This window comes from Xiphophorus maculatus, chromosome 21 (assembly GCF_002775205.1).
Source record: "Xiphophorus maculatus strain JP 163 A chromosome 21, X_maculatus-5.0-male, whole genome shotgun sequence".
Classification (NCBI taxonomy): domain Eukaryota; kingdom Metazoa; phylum Chordata; class Actinopteri; order Cyprinodontiformes; family Poeciliidae; genus Xiphophorus; species Xiphophorus maculatus.
Window position 1 is genome coordinate 4,909,346 of NC_036463.1, and position 22,388 is coordinate 4,931,733.

Genomic DNA, 22,388 nt, shown 5'->3' on the forward strand with positions numbered 1-22,388 from the left:
TCCAAAAACCACTTGCTACATTCTTGTTGGTTGTGCAGGAGGCTCCACTTTTGCTTTTCAAATGGTTGTATAATTGCCCCTTTGTTTCCAGCCATTATAACGTGTGAGTGTAAATTATAATATTAATGAAAAGTCTGTATTTTTGAAACTCAGCTCACAAGTCAAGTCCATTGTAATGATTATTTCCCCACAGACATTAAAGGTTTTATTTATGTTAAAGTTGATTATTTCTTGCTTACAGTTAATGAATCAATAAAAAAACATTCAAAAATATGTTTGATACCTGCTTATAGGTTGTTTTCCAAAGGTGCTTTTAATCTGACAAATGTAAATTCAGTTTTTACGAGTAGATGTGTATTTGGGTTTTAATATCACAGTTTCCCCTATCAAACAAAATATAACTCATGTTTGATTTAAAGGAGCTTACATGTCAAAAGGAATCTATTCTAATTAATTAAGTTTGAGTGACTGCATTTATTTAGTTAAATGCAAACATAACAATTCCCTTGATAATGTTTGTACGCCTGTCTCATAACCAAATTGTGTTAATAACAAACACAAAAATGGTCATCTAGAAATGCAACTGAATTTCCTGTTTGAGAAACTTGTGCTGATGAAGGTGAACATTTGCTCCCATCTTTCACTGTCAGCACTTTCATTAGTGTGTTTTGTCGCTCTTTGGGACATGGCCACCCTCGGGGCACATCTCATGGCAGAACGTGGTCCTGGATGATGATGAATGTTTCAATCAATTAGCTTATTGCTCAGAACAAGTGGTTGGGCCCTGGGGAACCGGAGCCAGTGAAAGGCAGTGACACATAACTTAAATGATTACTGCGGCCGCCAGAAAAGCGACTGCCGAATGAAGGGAGCAGAAACCACCAATCAGAAATCATCATTTACACCCTCAAAGGCTTTTCTGGAGCTTTCACCAACAAAATGTTCTGATTATCATTATTGTATGAGTGTGTTTTTCACAAATAACATGGAAACAAACTATTTGTTCATACTACAAAAAAGAGATGTAACCTTTTTTTCTCACTTTGTGTTAATCAAGCTAAACTTTTTCCTGTTGTGTGTCAGTCAGATTAGTTAAAATATTTCTATGTGTTAAAGAACAACCAAAATTTAGTCAACAGTAAAACATTTGTCTTTTCTAGCAGCCATTATATATGTATATATATATATATATATATATACTGTATATATAGTAGTAAAACCAGCTGATCAAATGTGCTGGAGTTCCACTTGGGTTGCTAGGTTACAAGGCTGGGCTTGGCTGGGGTTGCTAGGTAACAGGGCTTGGCTTGACTCGGGTTGCTAGGTAACAGCGCAGTGCTTGTGGAATGTGACCTAAAAATCTGGAAGTTTTTCCAAACGGCTCATGTTCCATACACAAAAAAACATTAACTTATTGCCAAAAAAGCGTTGGCTGTTTTTAGAAGCAGCTGAGCCCCAAATGGAAGAACAGAAAAGGCGCCAAGTGGGAATTTGGATATTTTTCATGTCAGAATCAGAATTCATTTTATTGTCATTGTGCACTAAAGAAAGCAACAAAATTGTTAAATTTAGCAACTCTCGAAGACAAGACAAATAAACTGATTGCCGATTTCTCAAAATTAAGGAAATTGTGGCCAAATAATCGATTTGTCAATTTGTCGGTGCACCCCTATGCCAGACTTAATGGAAAATTCAAAACACACCAGCCAGGATTTTGGGAAGAGAATTGTGGACCTTAGTTATGCACAAGCATTGACACAACAGGAAAATAACACAACGTTGTTATTTCAAAAATTCAACATGTGAAAAGTGAACAGCAACAGTTTAAATCTATAACACAGACCCTTCAGGTTGTGGACATTTCATTGTGCTCCAGTCTGTACCTGCAGCTTCCCCATGTCTTACAGGATCAAACACATCACAATGGCCTTGTGTTGTATGCCCTACGGTGATAACAAACTCTTTGTCTGCATTGCCAGGACTGCAAGAGGACATGTAGAGCACTTGAATAAAAGTGTAAAAATGCTGCCTGCACAGCTTTCAGATGACCTGACAAATAAATATGACATAAATGATCAGATTTGGCTAATTTGAAAGCTTTTAGCCGTCTGAATGGACCAACTGTGATTAAAATACACCTCTGTTTCTCAGCTAGAAACCTCTTAAAAACAACGAAGAACACAGATAAATAAAACTTCATACTGCATATTTTGGTATCGATTTGATAACAATAATAAGCATCACCAAATCCAATACTTATTATTTAAATATGGCCTATTATCAAACTTCTGACTTCTTTATCCGTTTTGGTGGTTTCAGTGGATTTTAGCGGTTGTAGTATTTCTCTTTTGTCTTTGGTAAAAGACCACAAGCCATTTCTCCTGCTAGTGCTACACTCATGCGTTTGTTTTGATTGTATTTACCCAGAATGCCCTGCGGCGTAGTCCACTTTCTGGTTTTTTAGCGGTCTCTGTTCACATTCAACTGAACCGAGACCGAGGTTTTCAGGCGGACCAGAGTTTGCTTTTTTTGGTCCACATCAGGGACTGATTGTGCATTCATACCTCCCCAAACAAACTGGACTTTCTAGACAAACAAACTAGAGTTTGGTTAAAGCGGTTAAATCGTTTTCACACCTGATAGTCCAGTAGTCTTGCTTTGATTTGGGACCAAAATTTCAACATTTGTTACATTTCCAGCTGCTGTGATTTGCTTGACTGTGTCAAATGATCCAAACCCTTCCAAAAACTTGTTCCCCTCCTCGCCTGTAGGGGCGCTGCACCAATAACTACAGAAAGAAACAACACAAAACCCTCAGAAGAAGATACCAGCGCAACGTCCTTCTTCACAAAATGTAAACAAAAATGGAATAGCATCAGATTTTATAAGTTGTAGGATTTCTCTTTTCTCTTGACAAGGAATCATTTTTCACATTAGCGTTAGACTCTCTTGTTTGTTTTGGGTGTATTTACCCAGAATGCCTTGTGCTATAGTCTGCTTTCGGCTTTCAGAATGATTTCCGGTACACTTGGCATTCACGTATACATTCGAACTGTGCTGGAGTTAACTTTAACCGAACTGATACCGATTAAAAAAATAATTTTTAGGCGGATTAGAGTTCACCTTTTTAGTTTGTAGAGGGGTGAAAAACAAGTTAGTAAACAAAACCAAGAAGCAAGAAAATAGGCACCCCAACATAATTTTTCATTTTGAATCTTTAATTTCTGATCGTAATAAGTTCTGTAGTGTTATTTCAGTTAGTCCGTGCAATTCTACACATGGCCACCAGGGGCGCTGACGCATTAGTGACCAAGAAAAGATTGAGCACACCAGAAGAATAAATCTTCCTGTTGAAGGTAAAAGGAGCTCAACGGGTGCGTCTCGTCTTTTCTATATCGCAGGTCAGTAAAAATGTATTTTGATGCATAAATGTTTTGTCCTTTAAGAGTTAAGAGGTTATAGACTCGAGAGTCAACTGGTGGGTCACTTTGTACAGCTTTGAATGGACATTGTGTAGAAAACGGGACGTATTTCGGGAGGCTAACTAATGCTAATGCTAGCGAACATTGTACATGTGTTGAGCTGAGAAACACAGAAACAATGTTGTTATCAAACTCAATGAGTAAATGGTTGCTTGAAGAGACAGTATTAACGGAGCAGTTTGTCGTTTGTTTTGTGTAAGAGATACAATACTGTAATGTTGTTAAAACAGTGGATACAGTTAAAAGCTACATTGCTTAAATGTTAAAGTATATGTTGTGCAGAATAAAAATTGTAAAAGCTATTAAAATAGTTAAAAGCAAATCCATATATTTTTATTTTGACAGTTAAAAATGCAAAAGGTCTGAGGAAAAGGGACAAGATATTTGAGTTAAAACAAAACTAATTGGTTTGGAGAATTAAAAGCTATCTAAAGTATTTTGCCATTCAATAAAATTCATGAAGGAGCATGTTAAAATAATTCTCGTTCGGTTTAAAGGGATATTGCAGTCATTTGTAATGTACTGAATCGAAGGGTTATTTGTTGAAGTTATACAGTGATACCTGAAGTATTTGATATGAAGTACTGTATATGGAGTACGGTCATCAAAAGAAGAATAAATCTTCCTGTTGAAGTTAAAAGGAGCTCAACGTGTGTGTCTCGTCTTTTTCATATCGCAGCATCACACGTTGAGGGAAGATCACCTACTACATTACCCTCAGCCATCCCAGGTTGCAGGGTAACAAGTTCACATCAGAGTTTGATTGCACATTCACACCACTGCAAATGAACTGGACTTCCTAGACAAACGGACTATAGTTTGAATACAGCAAGCCAAACAGGGCTGGTGTGAATCTACCCTTAATTTCCCTTTAGGATAAATTAAAGTTCTTCGGTTGATGTACATGTGTATATATAATCTCTAGCCACTCCTCACTAATGTTTGTTTTTCTCTCCACTGTCCCCTGTGTGGATGTGACACGTGTTAGTTGTGCAGCAACGAGGAACATTTATACACTTGTTTCTCTCAGAGTTTTTCCTGTCCCGGGCATTCCCTCTGCTTTCATTCAGAAACAGAAAGAAAAAAATTACTCAGCGCTTCATCTCCAGGCCGGATCATGTTTTGTAGAGTAAAAATAGCGCTCGTTTTGGCGTCTCGGGAATTCCCCTGCTGTTGGAAACGCAGCGTGGTTGTGGGGCAGGGCTCCCCTCAAGGGACCCATGTCAAGTGGAGAGTAACAACAAGCTGTGGCCTTTTTAACCCGCTGATCTCATCTCTGCAGTTTGGGTGAAAAGAAATTCCTGCAATGTTTTCTGTTAAGAGTACATTCAGGACATTTAATAAGGTAATTGCTAATTCTCAGCTGTGATCTAAGCAGAGCTATAATTATGTGTCAGAGTTGATAATGGTCTTTGATATAAAGGAAACAGAGGAGTGCACAAACAGATCGGCCCTTTAATTCAAGTTAATCCGGATTTATTATGCTGGTCCTGAACAAACACTGAGAGCAACGCTATGTTTTTTTAAACATGTTGGACTTGTGAAAACATTTTTTGGTTTTACAGCTGTACAAAAAATGTTTAGGAGTCTGTTTAGTTAAAAAAAAAAGGTCTTCCGCTTACTGTTTCTCTGTTTTTACAGGTTTATATAGATGGAAAAAGTGTTAAAGGTGACTTATTATTATTCCTTGAACAGGTTATCTGTGGGCTGTGCAAAACGTGTTTATTACATTTTACATGAGATTTTAGTCTGCTCATTCTGACTGTTTTGAGCTCCTTTCAAATTCACATTTTGCAGGGTTTTGTACTTCCATTTGGATCTTTACTGCTTCTAAAAACTTGGCAGTATTATGTAAAATGGCCTTTTTTCAGCTTTACATCATGTCATCAAAAACATACCTGCAGTGTTGTGTTTTTCTTTCATGCATGTTTGAGAAAGCCTTTAATCTCCATAGCAACCATCCAGCTGTGCAAAACGCCTGAGTGGACATAGCCCCCGCCTTTAAGACACAACTTCTCCTCGGAGCTGCAGCTTCCAGGTCTCCAAGCTTCCCCATACAGAGTGACATTCCCATTTGACTCCCCCACTCATCTCCTTCAGACTAGCCAGCAGCAATTAGCAACCATTTGGTTGCTAATTGCTGATATCATTATAGGAGCTACTTCTCAGTGAAACACTGGTAAAAACAAGGGTAAAGGGCTAATATAGAGAAGCCATGTTTTGATGACTTCCTGAAGGCGGAGTTTAAGAAAGAGCTGGAGTTTTTAAAGAGACAGAGGCCCAATTTCAAGGCGAAAAATGTATCAAATTTCTTTTATTTCATATTTGATGTAGCGTATAGCAACTGAATAATGTTGCTTTTATGTTTTATTTTGGTGTCTGGAAAATGACCCGTTTCAAAAATCTATGGATATAACGTCACAAATCAGCAGACACTATCTCTCACATAGCAACCCCAGCAAAGCCCAGCCCGTTACCTAGCAACCCAAGCTGAGCTCCACCATATTTGGTCAGCTGGTTTTATCTATGTATGCACTGTACAATGGCTACTGGAAAACAAAAACTCTCAGCTGTTCTTTTTGGCAATAAGTTAATGTCTTTTGGTGTCTGGAAAATGAGCCTTTTCAAAAACATTTTGCTGTTACCTAGCAACTCCAGTGGAGCTCCAGCATGTTTGGTCAGCTGGTTTTACCTCTGCATGTGCTTTAAAATAGCTGCTGGAAAAGCCAACTGTTTTGTTGTTTACTTGTCGTCCAGAAACTGCTTGCTGCATTCTTGTTGGTTGCGCAGGACTCTCCATTTCTGCTTTTCAAAGATGAACAGTTGTATAATTGCTCATCTGTGTGCAGCCATTTTAACATGTTGTGGTAAATATTGAGTTGGGGGGCGTGGCCAGCAGCATCTTATTTGGATTTAAAGTGAAGACGCCCTAAACAGCTCATTCTGAAAGGAGCTCAAAATACACAGAACTATCAGACTGAAATTTCATTATCTAAGATTGATTTTGTGCAAAATATGTGTTGAACATGTTTTGTAAAACCCACAGCCCTATCCCAACCTGTTTAAGGAAGCATAACAGGTCATCTTTAAGGTCTTTTGAACCGTGATTTTCTTCTCATGTGTTATCGCAGCTCAGGGGTTTTCAGTTATAATTCAGCTAAATCATTTGCGGTGAATCAAAAGGAAAATGCATCATCTTAAACATCTCAGTGGAGAAATAATCATCCAGGCTCTGTCTTTTTGAACACTTTTGAGATCCTTCTTCTTAACTACTCTTTGAAAATACTAGAAGTTAATTGCCATGTGCTCCTATTCCTGTTCAACTATGTAGGAACTTTGTGCTAATGAGCGCTTTGAGAACATTTTCAGCTCCTCTGACACTGTTTTGTGTCTAAGTGTATATTTAAAGGAGCTCTCAGGTACTTTAGTGGGAAACTGTGACACTTCCTTAAGCTGTGAACGTCATTATGAAAGCGATATCCCATGGAGTGTGTTGTGTGCATCAGGAGCTGTGCCTGATGGCGGCGTTAAGCCCCTTCTTGGCCGGAGAGCTTATCTCGCCGGTGTCTGGGCTTTGCTCTTTCAACGGCGCCCAAAGCGAAGCGCAGCTGTCCGTGCCTCTCTGTTCGGGGTAACTTCTGATAGTTGACCTATTTTAAAGGCCTGGATGGCTGCTGGCTGTGTTCATCCAGCCCTCTGAAATGTCTCAGAGCTTTCTGCGTGTGTGTGTGTTTGTACATCTGAGGTGCACAAGCTTGGAATCCTGTTCAGCCTTCAGAATAAAAAAAATGGAAATGTGGTCTAATCCCAGCCTGAAGCAAACGTTTTGACGTCAAAATGCTCTCTGTTTGCCCTCTCTGTCTCATTTACTCTCTATCAGCTCACACAGAAACACTGCTGCACCTAAATATAGCGGTAGCTCAGTTTCTAATTAGGAAAGGAACAAAGCCTCGCAAAAGTATTCACACTGTCAAACTACAGATGTTTTTCACTGGGATTTTATGCAACACAGAGTAGTTCACAACTGTGAAGCTGAAGAAAAGTGATTTAAAATGTCATTACTAAATAGGAATCTAAATTAAAAATTAGATGTGCAGTTTTAGCTAGGATGCAATTGTTGGCACCATACCCATAGAATCATTTACAGTCAAAGCTCAGTATGCACACTTTGGCTGCTTATTCTATTATTTTCTATCCAGTCCATCTTTTTGCATTGTTCTAGATAAAATGAGGTAAATGGACAAGTGGAGGACAAAAAGAGGAAAAAATATTTCCTGTAAAGATTAAATTCCCTTCTAATAAAACTCTAAAAGCTCAATAAAATGACACACTAAGATGTCTTCCATCCCTTCTCTATAAGTTGGCACAGATTTCACTCTATACCTCATTTAGTGTGCACACATTTATGGATATGGAAATTAGTCTCCATCTATTTGTGCTTCTTGCCTGCAGCAGCTGAGTCTCGAGTTTTCTCAAACATCATAAAACCCCTATATACTACAAAATGGCAAATATTAAAGCAAATTACCTGCACATCAAATCTGGAAACATGAGCAGGAAGAAGAGAAAGAAATATTTTACTCTTTATAACAGATGTTGGTCAACATTTCATTTCTTATGATGCAGAAGCAACTTTATCTGGTGTTTTGGGGCTTTATATAAATATTTTTGAATTTGAGGGGACAAAAGTGGGTTTTGCACTAATACTTTTAACCCTAAAAGTAATATTTCTGCTTATTGTTATGCAACAAATCAAATGAAAGTTTGATGTTTTTCTTTGATGAGATTGTATTTTCATGCTAACAGACTCTCCATTTCCCTTATGCGTGGGCGAACATCTTGTGCTGACTTGGTAATTTGCAGCCTGCCTGGTAGCGTTACTGTAGGTACAGGACTACAGGATCGCTCTTTTCCCTCCTACCTTCCTGTTCACGTATTCTATAGTTCAGTCTGTAATTACTTGATGATGGGCTTTCCGCAGGCTTCACGTTGCACTCTGTAGGGTCATTACAAATATCTGCCGAGTCCTATTAGAGCTTGATTAGGCGCTGTGCTGGACCGGAAGAGCGTGGGCTTGTTTCAAAGAGAGAGGAAGAGGATTCAGAAGGTTCTAATTAGCAGGCAGAATTATAAGCAAGTTTCTGGTTTCCTGGTCAGGTAGACGACCCCTGGCCTCAGCAGCAATTAGTGCTACACTTTGAGTTGCTTTTTAATTTAATTCCCCTGATTTATTTCATCTGAAGGCGAAGGAGGAGAGCCATGTTAGATACCTGTGGACATTGAAGTGCTGGAGGTTCAGACGTAAGATGAATAATTAAAGTGATATTTTAATGTAAGTGGCAAAAAAATTTAATGTTTTTGATTAAATTATTATTTTAAAGCCTAAAATTATATGACATTGATACATTAATGATTTAACATTTAAAAAACCTTAATAAAAATGTGTCAAATTAGTAATTTCCAGTTTTTAAAAAACACTAATAATTATTTTTAAACAATAATAACGTTTAAAAACTTTTTCTTTTAAACATTACTTAGTAAATGTTTAAACATTGTTAAATAATGTTAAAAAAAATATATTTTTTAAATGTTTTAAAACATTGTTTTTAAGGTTTAATAAACATTATTAGTGTTTTTAAAACATTAATGTTTAAAACATTGTTTAAAAAACATTTTTTGAATAATGCTTTAAAAACATTACTAATGTTTTTGAACATGATTATCAATAATATATTAATGTTAATGAATGTTTATTAACATTATTAATGTTTATAAACATTAATAATGTTTATATTATTAATATAATAATATAATGTTTATATTATTATTAACATTATTAATGTTTATAAACATTAATAATGTTTCATATGTAAACATTATTAATGTTTAATAATGCTTTTTAGACATTAATAATGTTTAATAAACATTAATAATGCTTTTAAAATATTAATAATGTTTAATAAACATTAATAATGCTTTTTAAACATTATTAGTGTTTTAAAAAAATCTAATCATTATTAGTGTTTTTTAAACAGTTCTTTCAACTCAGCAAAAGTATCAGATATACATTTTTTATGAATTGATGTGTATTTATAATGACTCAGTTCTTTTTACTTTGAATAAATAAAAGTAAAGTTTGAGTTAAGCTGTTAAAATTTTACAGTGTTGTTTGATATTATTGTCTCTAGCCCTCAATATTTAAAAGCAGTAAATATTTTAATACATTCCTCTATTAAAAATATCAAAGTGGCCCAACAAATAAAACAAAAAATATAGCATGATGCAAAACAAAGTGTATTTTCCTCTGTTCTGTAACAGCCACTAGTGCCAATAAAACGTTTTAAAAAAACAGGAAATATTTCTCTACTAGTGTTTTTTAAATGTAAACCTTCAGCATTTTACGTCTTTTTAAAAATTAAGAGGTATTAAACTAGAAGCAGCATTTTTTTAAATTATTGTTTTGATTGATAGAAACAAGATCCAGAGAAGCTGAGAGTAAAAATCTTTCTCATTTTATGATTTGCAGGTGACTTTGCGCTGCAGAGTTGCAGCTCAGCTGGTGCCGCGCTGAATGCGGCCATCTTTCTCCCAGGAGCTTTTAATGTTATGTGACGTCGTGATGTTTACTCACGTCTGCAGAAGCTTGATAAGATTTCCAGTGTGCATGCTGAGCTTAAAACACCATCATGCATAATGTCGCTTCAACTCAGGTCAAAGTATTTCTAAAGCGCTGCAGCTGAAGAGTATGGAAGCCTATCTCTGCCATAAAAGAGAAAAGCCCAGCGACAACTTTTAAAGTCATAATTATGAACTTAAGAGTCATAATTTTAACTTTTAAAGTTATAATTTTGAGCATTAAGTCAAAATGTTAGGCTTATAGGTCATAATTTTGAGTTTAAGTTATAATTTTGAGCCTAAAAGTTGTAATTTTGAGCCTAAAAGTTGTAATTTTGAGGTTAAAAGTTGTAATTTTGACTTTCAAAGTCATAATTTTCAGTTTAAAAGTTTTAATTTTGAGCTTAAAAGTTGTAATTTTAACTTTCAAAGTCATAATTTTGAGCTTGAAGGTAATAATTTTTATCTTAAGTCAAAATGTTAGGCTTATAAGTCATAATTTTGATCTTAAAAGTTGTACGTTTGAGCTTCAAAGTCATAATTTTGTCTTCCAAAGTAAATTATGAGATAGAAATTCACACCTTTTCTATAAGAAGGTATCTCATTATTAAGACTTTGAATCTCATGATTATGACTGTGAAAGTCAGAATTAGATGATCTCCATTTATTATCAACACTTTTTTGCAATTTAAATCAAAGTTTAAGTTGATTTTTTTTAAAAAATTGATTAAAAATCACAGATTTTTGTGATTTGAGATGGTGACAGGCTTATGATCAAAGTTATTAAGCATCATGCCAATGTGGGGCTTTGAGTGTTTTGTATGTTTCTGTTGCGAGAGCTCTTGCTTGCTGGTCTGACAGCGTGGTGCGCGTCCGTAAAAAGGTCCCCACCGGTGGCCATGCAGGCGTCCCGATGGCAATTAGCTTGTCACAGTGTGCCTGATTGACAGCTGTCACAGCTGGGATGCTAACCGCTAAGAGCGGAGCCGCAGGGGGAGCCCGGGGTGCAACCACACCACCTGCAACAATCTGTGGGTGTTTCTCAGACACGTGACTGTCACACAGAGTTAATGAGATGGGTCGTATTCGCTTATCTCTGCAGGTAATGAAGATGTCAGCTCTGTAACAGACACTGATTTGTTTTTATCATTAAAAAAGCCGTCAGCAGCTGACGGAGTAGTCGTCTTATCAGAAACAGCACCTGAAGATCCTGTAGCCGTTTACTGCACACCTCATTATTTCTCAGTGATTTGGTGCATTTTTGCCTTTGGCTTGTTGTGAAAACAGCAACACGATTAACTCCTGCTAATGTAGAGGAGCATCATTCCTGCACACACAGCTCAGCATGGGCTTTATTTTAATATGGTGAATAGTTTCAAGACTATTTATGTATCTGTTCATTTTTACAAATATTACATTGTGCTGAAAGTATTTTTTACGTTTTATGATCTTCATAAAGTATATATGACATATATATGCAAATGTTACTACGTAAATCTATGAAGATTAAAATGGAAGAAAAATAATTTTAGCACAATGTAATATTTATAAAAATTCTATTTGTCTGTCTGTCAATAATTAAATTCTCAACTAATTTTCTATCAATTAATCATTAACTGGCATATACAGACTCAAATAAAAAGCCCATTTGCTGAAAAAAACAATAAAATTTCCACTTAATTTTATATTTTGTTCCGTCTTATTATGTAATTTTTAAATATTAATTGATTAATAATTTGATCAGTTACACTTTTTACCGAAATACTTGTTTTATTCTACCTTGAGTAATTTATTGGGACGACTACTTTTTATTTTAACTTGAGTAAAAATATGTTGAAGTACTGCTACTCTTACTTGAGCATAGTTTTGGTGTACTCTATATCAGTGGTTCTCAAACCTTTTTCAGTGATGTACCCCCTTAAAAATATATTTTTAGTCAAGTACCCCCTGACACGGGCAAAACATTTTTGGAATAAAAAAGAGGTACAGTGCTGTAAATACCCTGTAAATACTGAATATAAAATTCAGTGCATGAACACACATTTATATTTTATTGAACTTTTTACAAAATAATTTTTCCCAAGACTTATTATGAGGAGCCTACTGATTTTTTAAAGATATTTTGAAAAGCTTCACGTACCCCCTGCAGTACCTCCACGTACCCCCAGGGGTACGCGTACCCCCATTTGAGAACCACTGCTCTATATAACTGCTTGTTTATTACTAAACATCTCATATCAAATACTAAAATGTATTTATTGCCATTTTTAACTGAACACTAAAGTGATTAATTGAATATATTAGAGTTGCCTTGGTGGCAGCTACACAAAGTGTGATGCCACTTTACTCTAAATTGAAGCTGGAAGAGAAAAGATGCTCCTTTAGTTGTTTAGCTTAATTTGTGACAGACAAAAATGTAAAATCATGTCTATATAAAATCAGAAAACAAGTCGTTTTCATCACAATTTACGCTGCAAGAACACAAAATCTTACCAAGTATTTTTATCTAGTTTCTAGAGAAAATGTCTTAGTAAACTTGAAATAAGACAAAACTAATTTATAAGAAATATTTCAACAAAATATGGGAGCTTGTTTAGAGTAAATAATTTCTTAAAATTAGGAAAAAAATACTGGCATTAATACAACTTCAAATATGTATATATGTATATATATTCTTTAATATATTGTTAAAGAATATTATTGTTTACTACGAGACAAGCACTGCATACATACTAAATTAATTTTGGTCTAGTTTCTATTGTAAATATCTTAAGATAAGACTAACTTACAAGTAACTTTTCATGAAGATATAGAGACTCGTTTTAAGTAAATAATTTCTTAATATTGATGAAAAAGTAGTAGTTCCATAGACAGATTCACTTCTAACAAGGCATTTTCCTATAAGTGAATTTATCTGACAGAACAATAACTTTTTCATCAATATTAAGGAATTATTTACTTAAAACAACCTCAAAATTCTTAGTTACTTTTAAGTTAGTTTGTGTTATTTTAAGTGTCCTAAGGTATTTTCACTAAAAACTAGATAAAAGAAACTTGGTAATATGTTGTGTTTTTGCAGTGTATTTGATGACCTGTTGAAATATCTCTGGTTCACGGCTGAGATCACATGTGACTGATGGCAGGTGGCCGGGCGGCGGGCTGCTTCGGCGTTCGCCAAACTCCACAACCTTTCATCTGCCTCTGGACTGGGACGAACGGCCGGAGCTATTCCTGGCTCTCCTGTCACATACACTGAAAATATGCAAACACACACACAAATACACCTGTCTCTGGTCATTTCCTCCCGTGTCTCCATGAGGTGGGCACATTAACAATGGCAGCCGGCTGCTGCGGCGAGCACCAGCTGTCCCGAGGAGACGGCCGCAGGGCAATCAGAGATAAAACCAGGTTCCTGACTGATGGTGCACCCCAGCTTCAACCTGGAGGGTTTTAATGAAGGTATCTGCAGCGCTGCAGACTCAATGAGAAGGAAAGACTTCAAATACTTTACAGGCACATCCGTTAGCTCTGATACCCACATGGCACTTCATTAGGCCACTTCGTAAATCCACTTGGTTTGATTTCAGAGATTGAAACTTGGTGTCACTGGGGGATAATTTCTTCCAGTTTACATCAACAAACTAAAAAAATAAGATCTAATCCGAAGCTTCATCAGATTAGAGAAACAGCGCTCTCTTTCTACCTGGATGTGGAGTTTGGAGGGAAACCCAGGATACTTTCTAAATAATTTACTCGAAATGGTCCAGTTAAAGTCTGAACAGACACAGACATTAGCCTGGTCCTTTGATAGAGAAATAAGAGAATCAGAAAAACTGATTGTTGATATTAATGGTTAGAATAAGAACTGAGCCGTCCAACCAACCAACCAACCAACCAGCTAAATAAATCAGGGATAAGTGAAGATTATGTGGAAAAAATACTGTTAACATGAAATGACAGTATTGTTAACAGTTTAAGCCTCATGAAGAACTTCAGTGGAGTTCATTTATAGAACTTGTTCATTAAATACCGACCTGATAATTACTTTGGGCCTCTCAAGGCCCGGTCAGAGAGCTCAGCAGAATGAAAAAGGTTTTCTGAAACCTCCAAGGAGCTTGACAAACTGTCAGAAATAGCAGCAGACCTCCAGAGCTTGGTCCACTGCTGCGTTTACACCCCTCTGCAGAGTCTCTCTCAGTCAGGTCACAAACAGTTCGCGGTGCGTCAAGTGTCCATGGAAGTACTTGACTATTTTGATTCCTGCATTGTTTCTTAGAGATTATATTACATTATTACTCCTTTATCTCTAAAATCATTTGTAAAAAAGGCTAATCAGAAATTTAGAGACCCATTCATGCACATGCTAGACACCGCAGAAAAGTCATATTTATTGTAATTAATTAGGCACAAAAGTCTGAACTTCTCCAAAACTGAAAGTTTTTCTTCAGTTTGTTCTTAATTGAATGAAGAATATTTTACTAATTTAATACTAAAAAATTAGAAAAGTGTAAAATGATAAAGTCTTCAATAATGTTTTATTAAATTAAAATTCAATCGATTAACTAATCACGTCCGTTTAGGGTTGTAGTTTAGCCGCCACCCAGCAGAGGGCGGCGCTGGTCATCCAGAAACAAAGATGGCGGCCGAACCAAAAACGGGAAAGAGAGAAACGGTAAAAACAGTCTTTATTTTATTTATTTACTTTATTTCAAACAAATAACATGAACATACATACAGATGTTAACTCAAATACAAATATTAAAATATTCTAATAATAAAAACAAAGAATAATTACATTGAGGGTGTTGATGTTAAAGTCTAGAAAGACAAAAGTTAAATAAATATATACACATTGGTAAAATAAAATGTGTACTTTTCAGTTAGATTTTCATAACAAAAAGTGTCAAAAATATATTCAAATATATATAAAGAGGGTATATTACAGCAAAAAGAACAATAAAAGCAAAAAGAAAAGAAAGAAATAACAGAGAGATCTGTTTATGAGGTGAAGTTAAATTTTCGGTCCAAAAAGAGGCCTTTGTGGGATTGAAGTGCACTTTATGCGGTTCTATTTTGAAATATAAGCACCCGATAAGCTGCTAAAATTTTACTTTAAAATTTGAGTGGTGAAGCAACATCAACTTCTGAACCAGAAATTACTGATTTGCTACGAAGGTGATGTGACAGAGAAGCAGAGGAGATGACGCAAAACATTTTAACATGATGACAATAAAAAAAGATTGATGTGTAGTTATATTTTACACAAAAATCATGTTAGAATTTTATGATTTCAATTCAGCATATTATGGAAATTATACGGTTTCCCTCTTGATATAACAGTACACTCAAGAAAATGGCCGCTTTTCAGTTAATCGTTGAGCTCAATCAACATTAGACTCACCCATTATTCAATAACTCGCTTCCCTAATTGTGTTATATTTATTTTTAAAATTGTGTTATAGTTGATGCATGGTGTATGTGCTCTTCTGTTGATAGTGTCTGCCGCTGCGTGGTCATGGGTTTGTCCTGGATAAATATCAGTGCCAGTGTAAAAAGGGATTCTACCACCCCAACAGAGTGGCAGTCAATGGCTTCACAAGTAAGTTATAAAAAATCTATGCTGATTTCTGCGTATTAGCATTGTTCATGTGTTTGATGTGAATGGCAGCTTCTGGATGAGTTTATCTGAGTGAGATAATATCAATTAAATGTTTGTAATTCAGCACAGTTGCAGTAGTGCAATGTGTGCGCCACTACTTAAATACAGAGTTGGGCAGTAACTAATAATATTTACACGAGTAAAAATAACTTATAGGAGTATTTTAACTTTGTTAGACTTTTTACTTTTACTTGAGTAGCTTTATGATGAAGGATCGCTACTCTTACTGTAGTAAAATCTCTGGATACCAAGACAGGTTTTAACCTGCAGTTTTTGTTAAAGTTGAATGTTTTATATTGAAAAATGTTTATTTTGTTATCTTGTAATTCCATAATGAATTATTTCCACGTAACTTTCTATTTTGATCCATCTGATGATGTAATTTTTATATATTAAATGTTTGATGTTTTCATCAGTAACTCAGTAGTTGAGTAGACCTTTTACCAAATACATTTTACTTTTACTTGAGTAAAATTTCTGAGTACTCTACCCACCTCTGCTTAAATATTACCTCAACGTTATTTGCGTTTTTAGTGACTGTTCAGGTAATTTTGGTGTGACTTTTTATATATCTAAACAGGCTGTCAGGTATCTTAGTACGCATGAAATAAGACAAAACGAAGTTACAAGTAACTTTTCAGCAAATAATAAGAGATTGTTTTAAGTTACTATTACTTAATTTTCATAAAAAAGTAATTGTTCCATTCTCAGATTACTTCATTTATAACTTGGGAAAAATTTCTCGTTATAAATTAAATAATCTGCCATTTGAACTAGTACTTTTTTCTCAATATTAAGGAATTATTGATGTAAAACAAGTTCCTATTTCTTGCTGAAAAGTTACTTATAAGTCAGTTATTTCAAGTGTATTAAGATATTTGCACTAGAAACTAAACCAAAATTAAGTGTTTATGCCTCGTAGTAAATAACATTACAAACAGTTGCTAATAGTTGAGTTTTTCTTAATGCAATCTATTAAAATTAATTAAATCTCCTCATGAATTCAAACCAAAGATGATTAGAGATTAATATTTCTCACAGCAAAGCTAATCTATCCATTTAATAAACCGTATTTTTCGGATTATAAACCGCTACTTTTTTCCCGTCAAAGTGTTGAGTATTTATTTCTCAATAAAAACTAATTTCTGTAGTTCCTTTAGCATAAATCTGATGCTGCTGATGCCTTCTGGTTTGCACACAGATGCTATAAGTTATGTCTGTTTATGACATTCCCTTACAAGCAGTTAGGCGGCTGTGAGGTATTTTTTTAACCAAAAATATGGCTGAAGATTGAACAGTAAGTCCATTTTCCCCTTCATTAAAGTTTATGATGAGCGTTTATCTTCTCGGCCTGGAAATGGATGCAGCCTCGCCACCTTGGGAGGCTAATCCAGTTCGAGTTGGGAAATATCTTTTTAATGATAGTTTCTACCTGCAGTTTATTCTGTCTGCTGCGAGTTAATTAAAAAGGAGGCTTTTTGCAAACACAGACCCCCAGTGGTCTCCACCTGCCCTCTTTCAATTTCCCTACCAAGCTTTCATTTTAGTCATCTTTCTGTCCTGCTTCATCCCACTCAAACTCCATCTCTTCTCCCTTTTTTTTTTTTTTACCATATTGTTCGCTTAGTCTTTGCAAAATATGTTTGAGTTCATAGTTAACTTGAATGTTCCTGTTTCACACCTGGAAATATGTTTAATTTTGCTCTAGTTTTTGGTGTCTTCTTGAACTTTTTCCACTACAATAGATTGGAAATGAGCAAAGTGTGACTTGGAAATCCATAAAAAAAAACCCCATCTGTAACATCCTTTTGCAGTAGAAGCCATTCTACTCACTTCTATGTATATAAAGTTATTGTATCCAAGCTTCTTCTGACCATAGTAGCACCAAACCAATGAAAATACGTGTGACTCATTGCTATGGAGATGAGTAGTCCCTTTGAAGTGATTGGTGATTGGCTTTGAAAAAAAAAATGGGACAGTTCTTTTTAAAGGCAAAATCCCTTAAAATCTCAAAGACAATAGCTTCTTCCAGTAAAGCCCCCATCAAAGCTCCATAAGTCTGAAATCTGTTATCTATCCAGCCATATGGGCCATATTTCTCAAGGGGCTTCTATACAAACCAATAAACAGTTCTCTTTATACCCTGTTTATTTTTGTACAGTTTGTTTTGTTTTCCTGAGCGTTTGATGTTGTAATCAAAGCATTTGTTCTGCCCAAGTTTGTTATTTTTATAACTTTTTTTGATCCATATATTTAACTATGTATTCAGTCTCGCTGATAGTTTAGGTTGAGGTTGACTTGAAAAGTTGATTGTGCTATAAAATGGCACCATGTGCCTGAAAACATGTAATGCTTCCCCTTTTTAAGCCCAAAGTTAATAAAACAACATATTCTGCAGCTCCATACAAGTCACTAAATGTTACCTAGCTTAGAGAGGAGGTAGTTATGGAGGGCCTTAGCACTTCAGACAATAAAACTATAATATGCCTACATAGAAATAATTATTGTATGTATGACATGTTCTTTATTTTAGCAAAGTAGGGTGAATTTGTGTTTTTCTGTTTTAAATAAGCAATTTGATCACTTCCTGCGTAATTGTTTCTTTTTTATTACTATTAAATAACATTAAGCTGTTATTTTTCTGTTTTACAGTGACCTAGTGCTTACAAAGTTAACTTTTTTTAATACAAAGTAGCTGTTTTTACATGAGCTCAGCACAAGTGGATGTTAACTGTCCATGTTCACATATATTGATCGGTTTCTCCTGCCTTGACACAAGTTAAGTCAAACTTTATGAGAAAACATTATCAAAATTTTAGATGACTTTTTAAAGAAAATGTTAAATCCTTAGCTGAGTGGAAAGGAGAGGAAAGCATAGAAAATAACTGAAATTGAGTTATGTTGTTCCTTATTTGTTCATGCTTTTCTGAGGACTGCAGCACAGCTAGCTGCCAAAGGACATTGGAAAAGCAGCTGTCTAAAATCTTTCAGTCATGATTTCTGACAGCTGAGAATCAGTTAGTACATGTTAAACTTTTTTGATTTTTGGAAATTTTCTGAGTTTCAAAAGTCACACATTTTCAACTTCTGAAATTCAGATGTCAAAATTATTTAACCCTGCGACTAACTGGCAACCAGTCCACTGGTGATTGGCCCGAGTCAACCACGATTCATTCACTGTTAAAACACAACATTTTACCAAGCATTGTACTGTAGGTCCATTTTCTATTGCAAATGTCTTAGTTCACTTGAAATAAGACAAAACTAACTCACAAGCAACCTTTAAGCAAGAAACAGGAGTCAATAATTCTTTAATATTGATGAAAAAGTGCTTGTTACATTGGCAGATTATTTCACCTCTTATAAGACATTTCCCCATGTTTTAAATGAAATAATCTGCTAATAAAACTAGTCAATTTTTATCAATATTGAGGAATTATTGACTTAAACAAGCTCATATTTTTTGCCGATGAGTTAGTTTTGCCTTATTTCAAGTCTACTTGGATATTTTAGAAACAAGACCAAAGATACTTGGTAAGATTCTATGTTTTTGCAGTGATGGGATAGAAATGGAAGGATGTCACTGTTTGATGCAGCTTTTCAGATTAAAATAATCTCAGTAATAGTGTGGTTGAGACCTAAAGCTGTTTGAGGAAAAGGTTCTGAATGTGTTCACCATCTTCCCTTGCCGTTTCCTTGCACTTGCTCTAATACTGCAGTATTACAAAATATATGGTATAAACTTCAACTTTAAAGTTTTAGGAAGTTTCCTAGTTTTACCATTTTACTCCAACTTTAGTCAGATTTCCCCAAGGCAACTTAACCTAACTGCTCCCTTCCAAACATATCTTTTTTCCAGCAGCAAATATTCTAGTTCATGGACAAAAAATCAATATGTGGGCAAATTATTTCTTGTTACTTTTTGCCTTCACTACTCGTTGATGTGTGCAAAGTTTGACCGTGTCGTCGTCCCCCGGCAGAGCCTGGGAGAACGGGGAAAGCTGGATTTGGTGGTCTGGGTGAAGATGAAGGCTCCCCCAGCGACTGCCTGCCTTGCCAGCAAGGCTGTGCTTTCTGTAAAGACGACTCTCCCTGCGTGGCGCTGGAGGACGGCGCCCTTCGCTTGGCGGTGCTCTCCTTCCAGTGTCTCTGCATGCTGATCGTCTTCATCAGCATGGTGCTCATATATCACTTTCGCAGGAATAAGGTAGGCATTTTTAGCTAACACTCCCCGTTGGCCGTCAGGGCACCAGAGCATTAAATCTCAGCTCAAAGGAAAGGCTAAACAAAAGTTAGAGTAGTGTTCAAAAGTCTTGAATCATCCCTCACTTCTTTATTTTGTCTTAAAAGCAAGACTTTTCTGTAAACCTTCAAAATGACCTTTATTAATATTTTTGAAGGCTTTGTTTTTAGTTTCTTTATGGAGGTAAAGTCAACAATTCAGAAAATTAAATGGTAATTAATATTTGGGTTGCACCGATTGCAGTGCTGATCCTTAAAAAGCCGATCCCGATTTTGGCTCATACCATTTTCTTTTTGTCTGTATTGTCACTAAATATAGTAAGAAAGTCACTGAATTGGTAACAAACATGCAGACATGACCCGGTGGGTCGGTCTGCCAGTCAAACCTGCAGAAGAGGACAAAGGTTGATTTTTAGGCCTTTGCTGAGGTAGATGAGATCAGTGGATAAAATCACTGATCAATTCAAATTTGCACTGATAAATCTAATTAATATCAAATAGTATCTAATAGTTATATAACTCAAAATATAATCACTCATGGTGTTTTCACACCTGGTAGTTTGGTAGATTTGATTTGATTTGAGACCAAAGTTGCAACATTTGTTGCTCCTCTGATGTGCTTCACTTTCACATTACACTGTGCCTAATGAATCAAACTAATTAAGAAAGCTGTTCCCCTCCTTGCCTGTGGTGGCGCTGTACCAAGAAAACAACACAAAAACTTCTGAAGAAGACACTGACCAGAACTGTTTTCTTTACAAAATGTAAACAAAAATGGAGTAATGTCAGATTTTAGTGGTTGTAGGGTTTCTCTTTTGTCTTTGGTATAAAACCACGAGCCGTTTCTCCAGGTAGCGCTAGGCTAGCACGTTTGTTTTGTATTCTGTGTGGAAAGAAATCACCAGAAAATATCACAAGTCAACAAACTCAAGAACTGATTTAGAGCAAAGTAAGTGAACTGTAGGTAAACACATGAAGCTCAATTACAGAACCAAGGAAAACTTAAACAGATTACAAAACAGTCCAGGATCTTTGAAGCAAAAAGTAGAGAAATTAACTGATGGCTTACGATATCTGCATACAACTGTATATATGAGAGCAAATATTTTATTACATTCAAGTCTTAAGATGTATAATTTAATAACTCTACTTGGCATATTGATATTTTTATTCATTTCATTAATTTTTTGTTAAGACGAAGCAACTTTGCTGAAATGCATTCAGCTTATTTGATATCTGGCCAAAACTGGAAAAGTGCAAAATGACAAAAAAGCAAAATGACCTGAACAAACAAAAGTTTAATTTCTGAAAGCATCTGTATTACTGAAAATAACTGACTTTGAGTTTTCTTTCCATCATGACGACTTCCACACTGAAGAGTGTTGTATTAGTGTTTAGTTTACACTTTGGCCTTTCAAACCAGCCAGTCAAACATTAATTAGACAATCATAATCAGTCAATACTGGACAGATTATTTTGTTTATCTTTACAGGAATCTTATTTAAATTTAAATAAAATGATACCGCAAGTGCGGCAGAACTTTATTATTAAAAACTGCTTCCATATCCACATTATTATTTACTGTTGAATCTATTTACAGAATTTCGACAAAACATTAAAACCCCTTTGTATGTTTTATTTTGATTCAAAATAAAATAAACATCCCTCATGCAGTGAAGAGAAGTCGGGCTTCTCTTTTCTTTTGTATATATTTTTAATTTGGTGGCACAGCTGTATTCCTCTCTCTGAGAGCCGCCTCAAGCATCTTGTCAATTAGAGGACACAATGTTACAAAAATATATTACATAAAGGAAGAACAGGACGTGCCTGAAATGGTGACTCCATCAAAATAATAATAAAAAAGCTTTAAAGGAAGAGCTTTTACTTTACTTTATTCTTTTTCATGCCCAATAATAAAGAGGCAGAAAGTCTTTCTTTCATGTCTTTTAGCTAAACTCTGTAGGCATTTGGTAAACCAGTTCGATTTAATATCACCGCATAACTTATTAGAGTTTATAGACAAGAAATTTTCTTTTATTAAATTGAGAATTTGAGTATTAAAGATTTATGTCACATGCTGGAGTAGATTTAAAAAAGCTTTCTAGAGTCACCAAAGACAATTTTAACAGATCATACAAGCAATGAGAAACAATCAGAAAAATAATAAAAACACTTAAATTAATAGGACAAACCTGTCCAGTTGTTTATTAAAGACAACCTTGTGCAATATGTTTTTTTAAATTATGGATTTGGAAAGATAACATAAGTTTTTACTGGAAATGTTTTGTTTTAACATGTAAAGTCACATAAATGCCATTGCTTTGGATAAGAGTTGTTTCATTTTTATTTTAATTTTGCTTTGACTAAAATAAATGAAAAACCTGTAATAT

At 35.2% G+C, this 22,388-nt stretch overlaps 1 protein-coding gene across 2 annotated transcripts in view; it reads left to right on the forward strand.

Moving 5' to 3' along the window:
* Positions 1 to 22,388, forward strand: part of gpr158 (G protein-coupled receptor 158) — a 69,312-nt gene that overhangs the window by 19,002 nt on the left and 27,922 nt on the right. For both annotated transcript variants that reach the window (XM_014471270.2, XM_023326736.1), the window contains exons 3-4: positions 15,594 to 15,696; positions 19,737 to 19,963. In XM_014471270.2, coding sequence (XP_014326756.1) covers positions 15,594 to 15,696; positions 19,737 to 19,963 — 330 coding nt within the window. The remainder of the gene's footprint in view (positions 1 to 15,593; positions 15,697 to 19,736; positions 19,964 to 22,388) is intronic.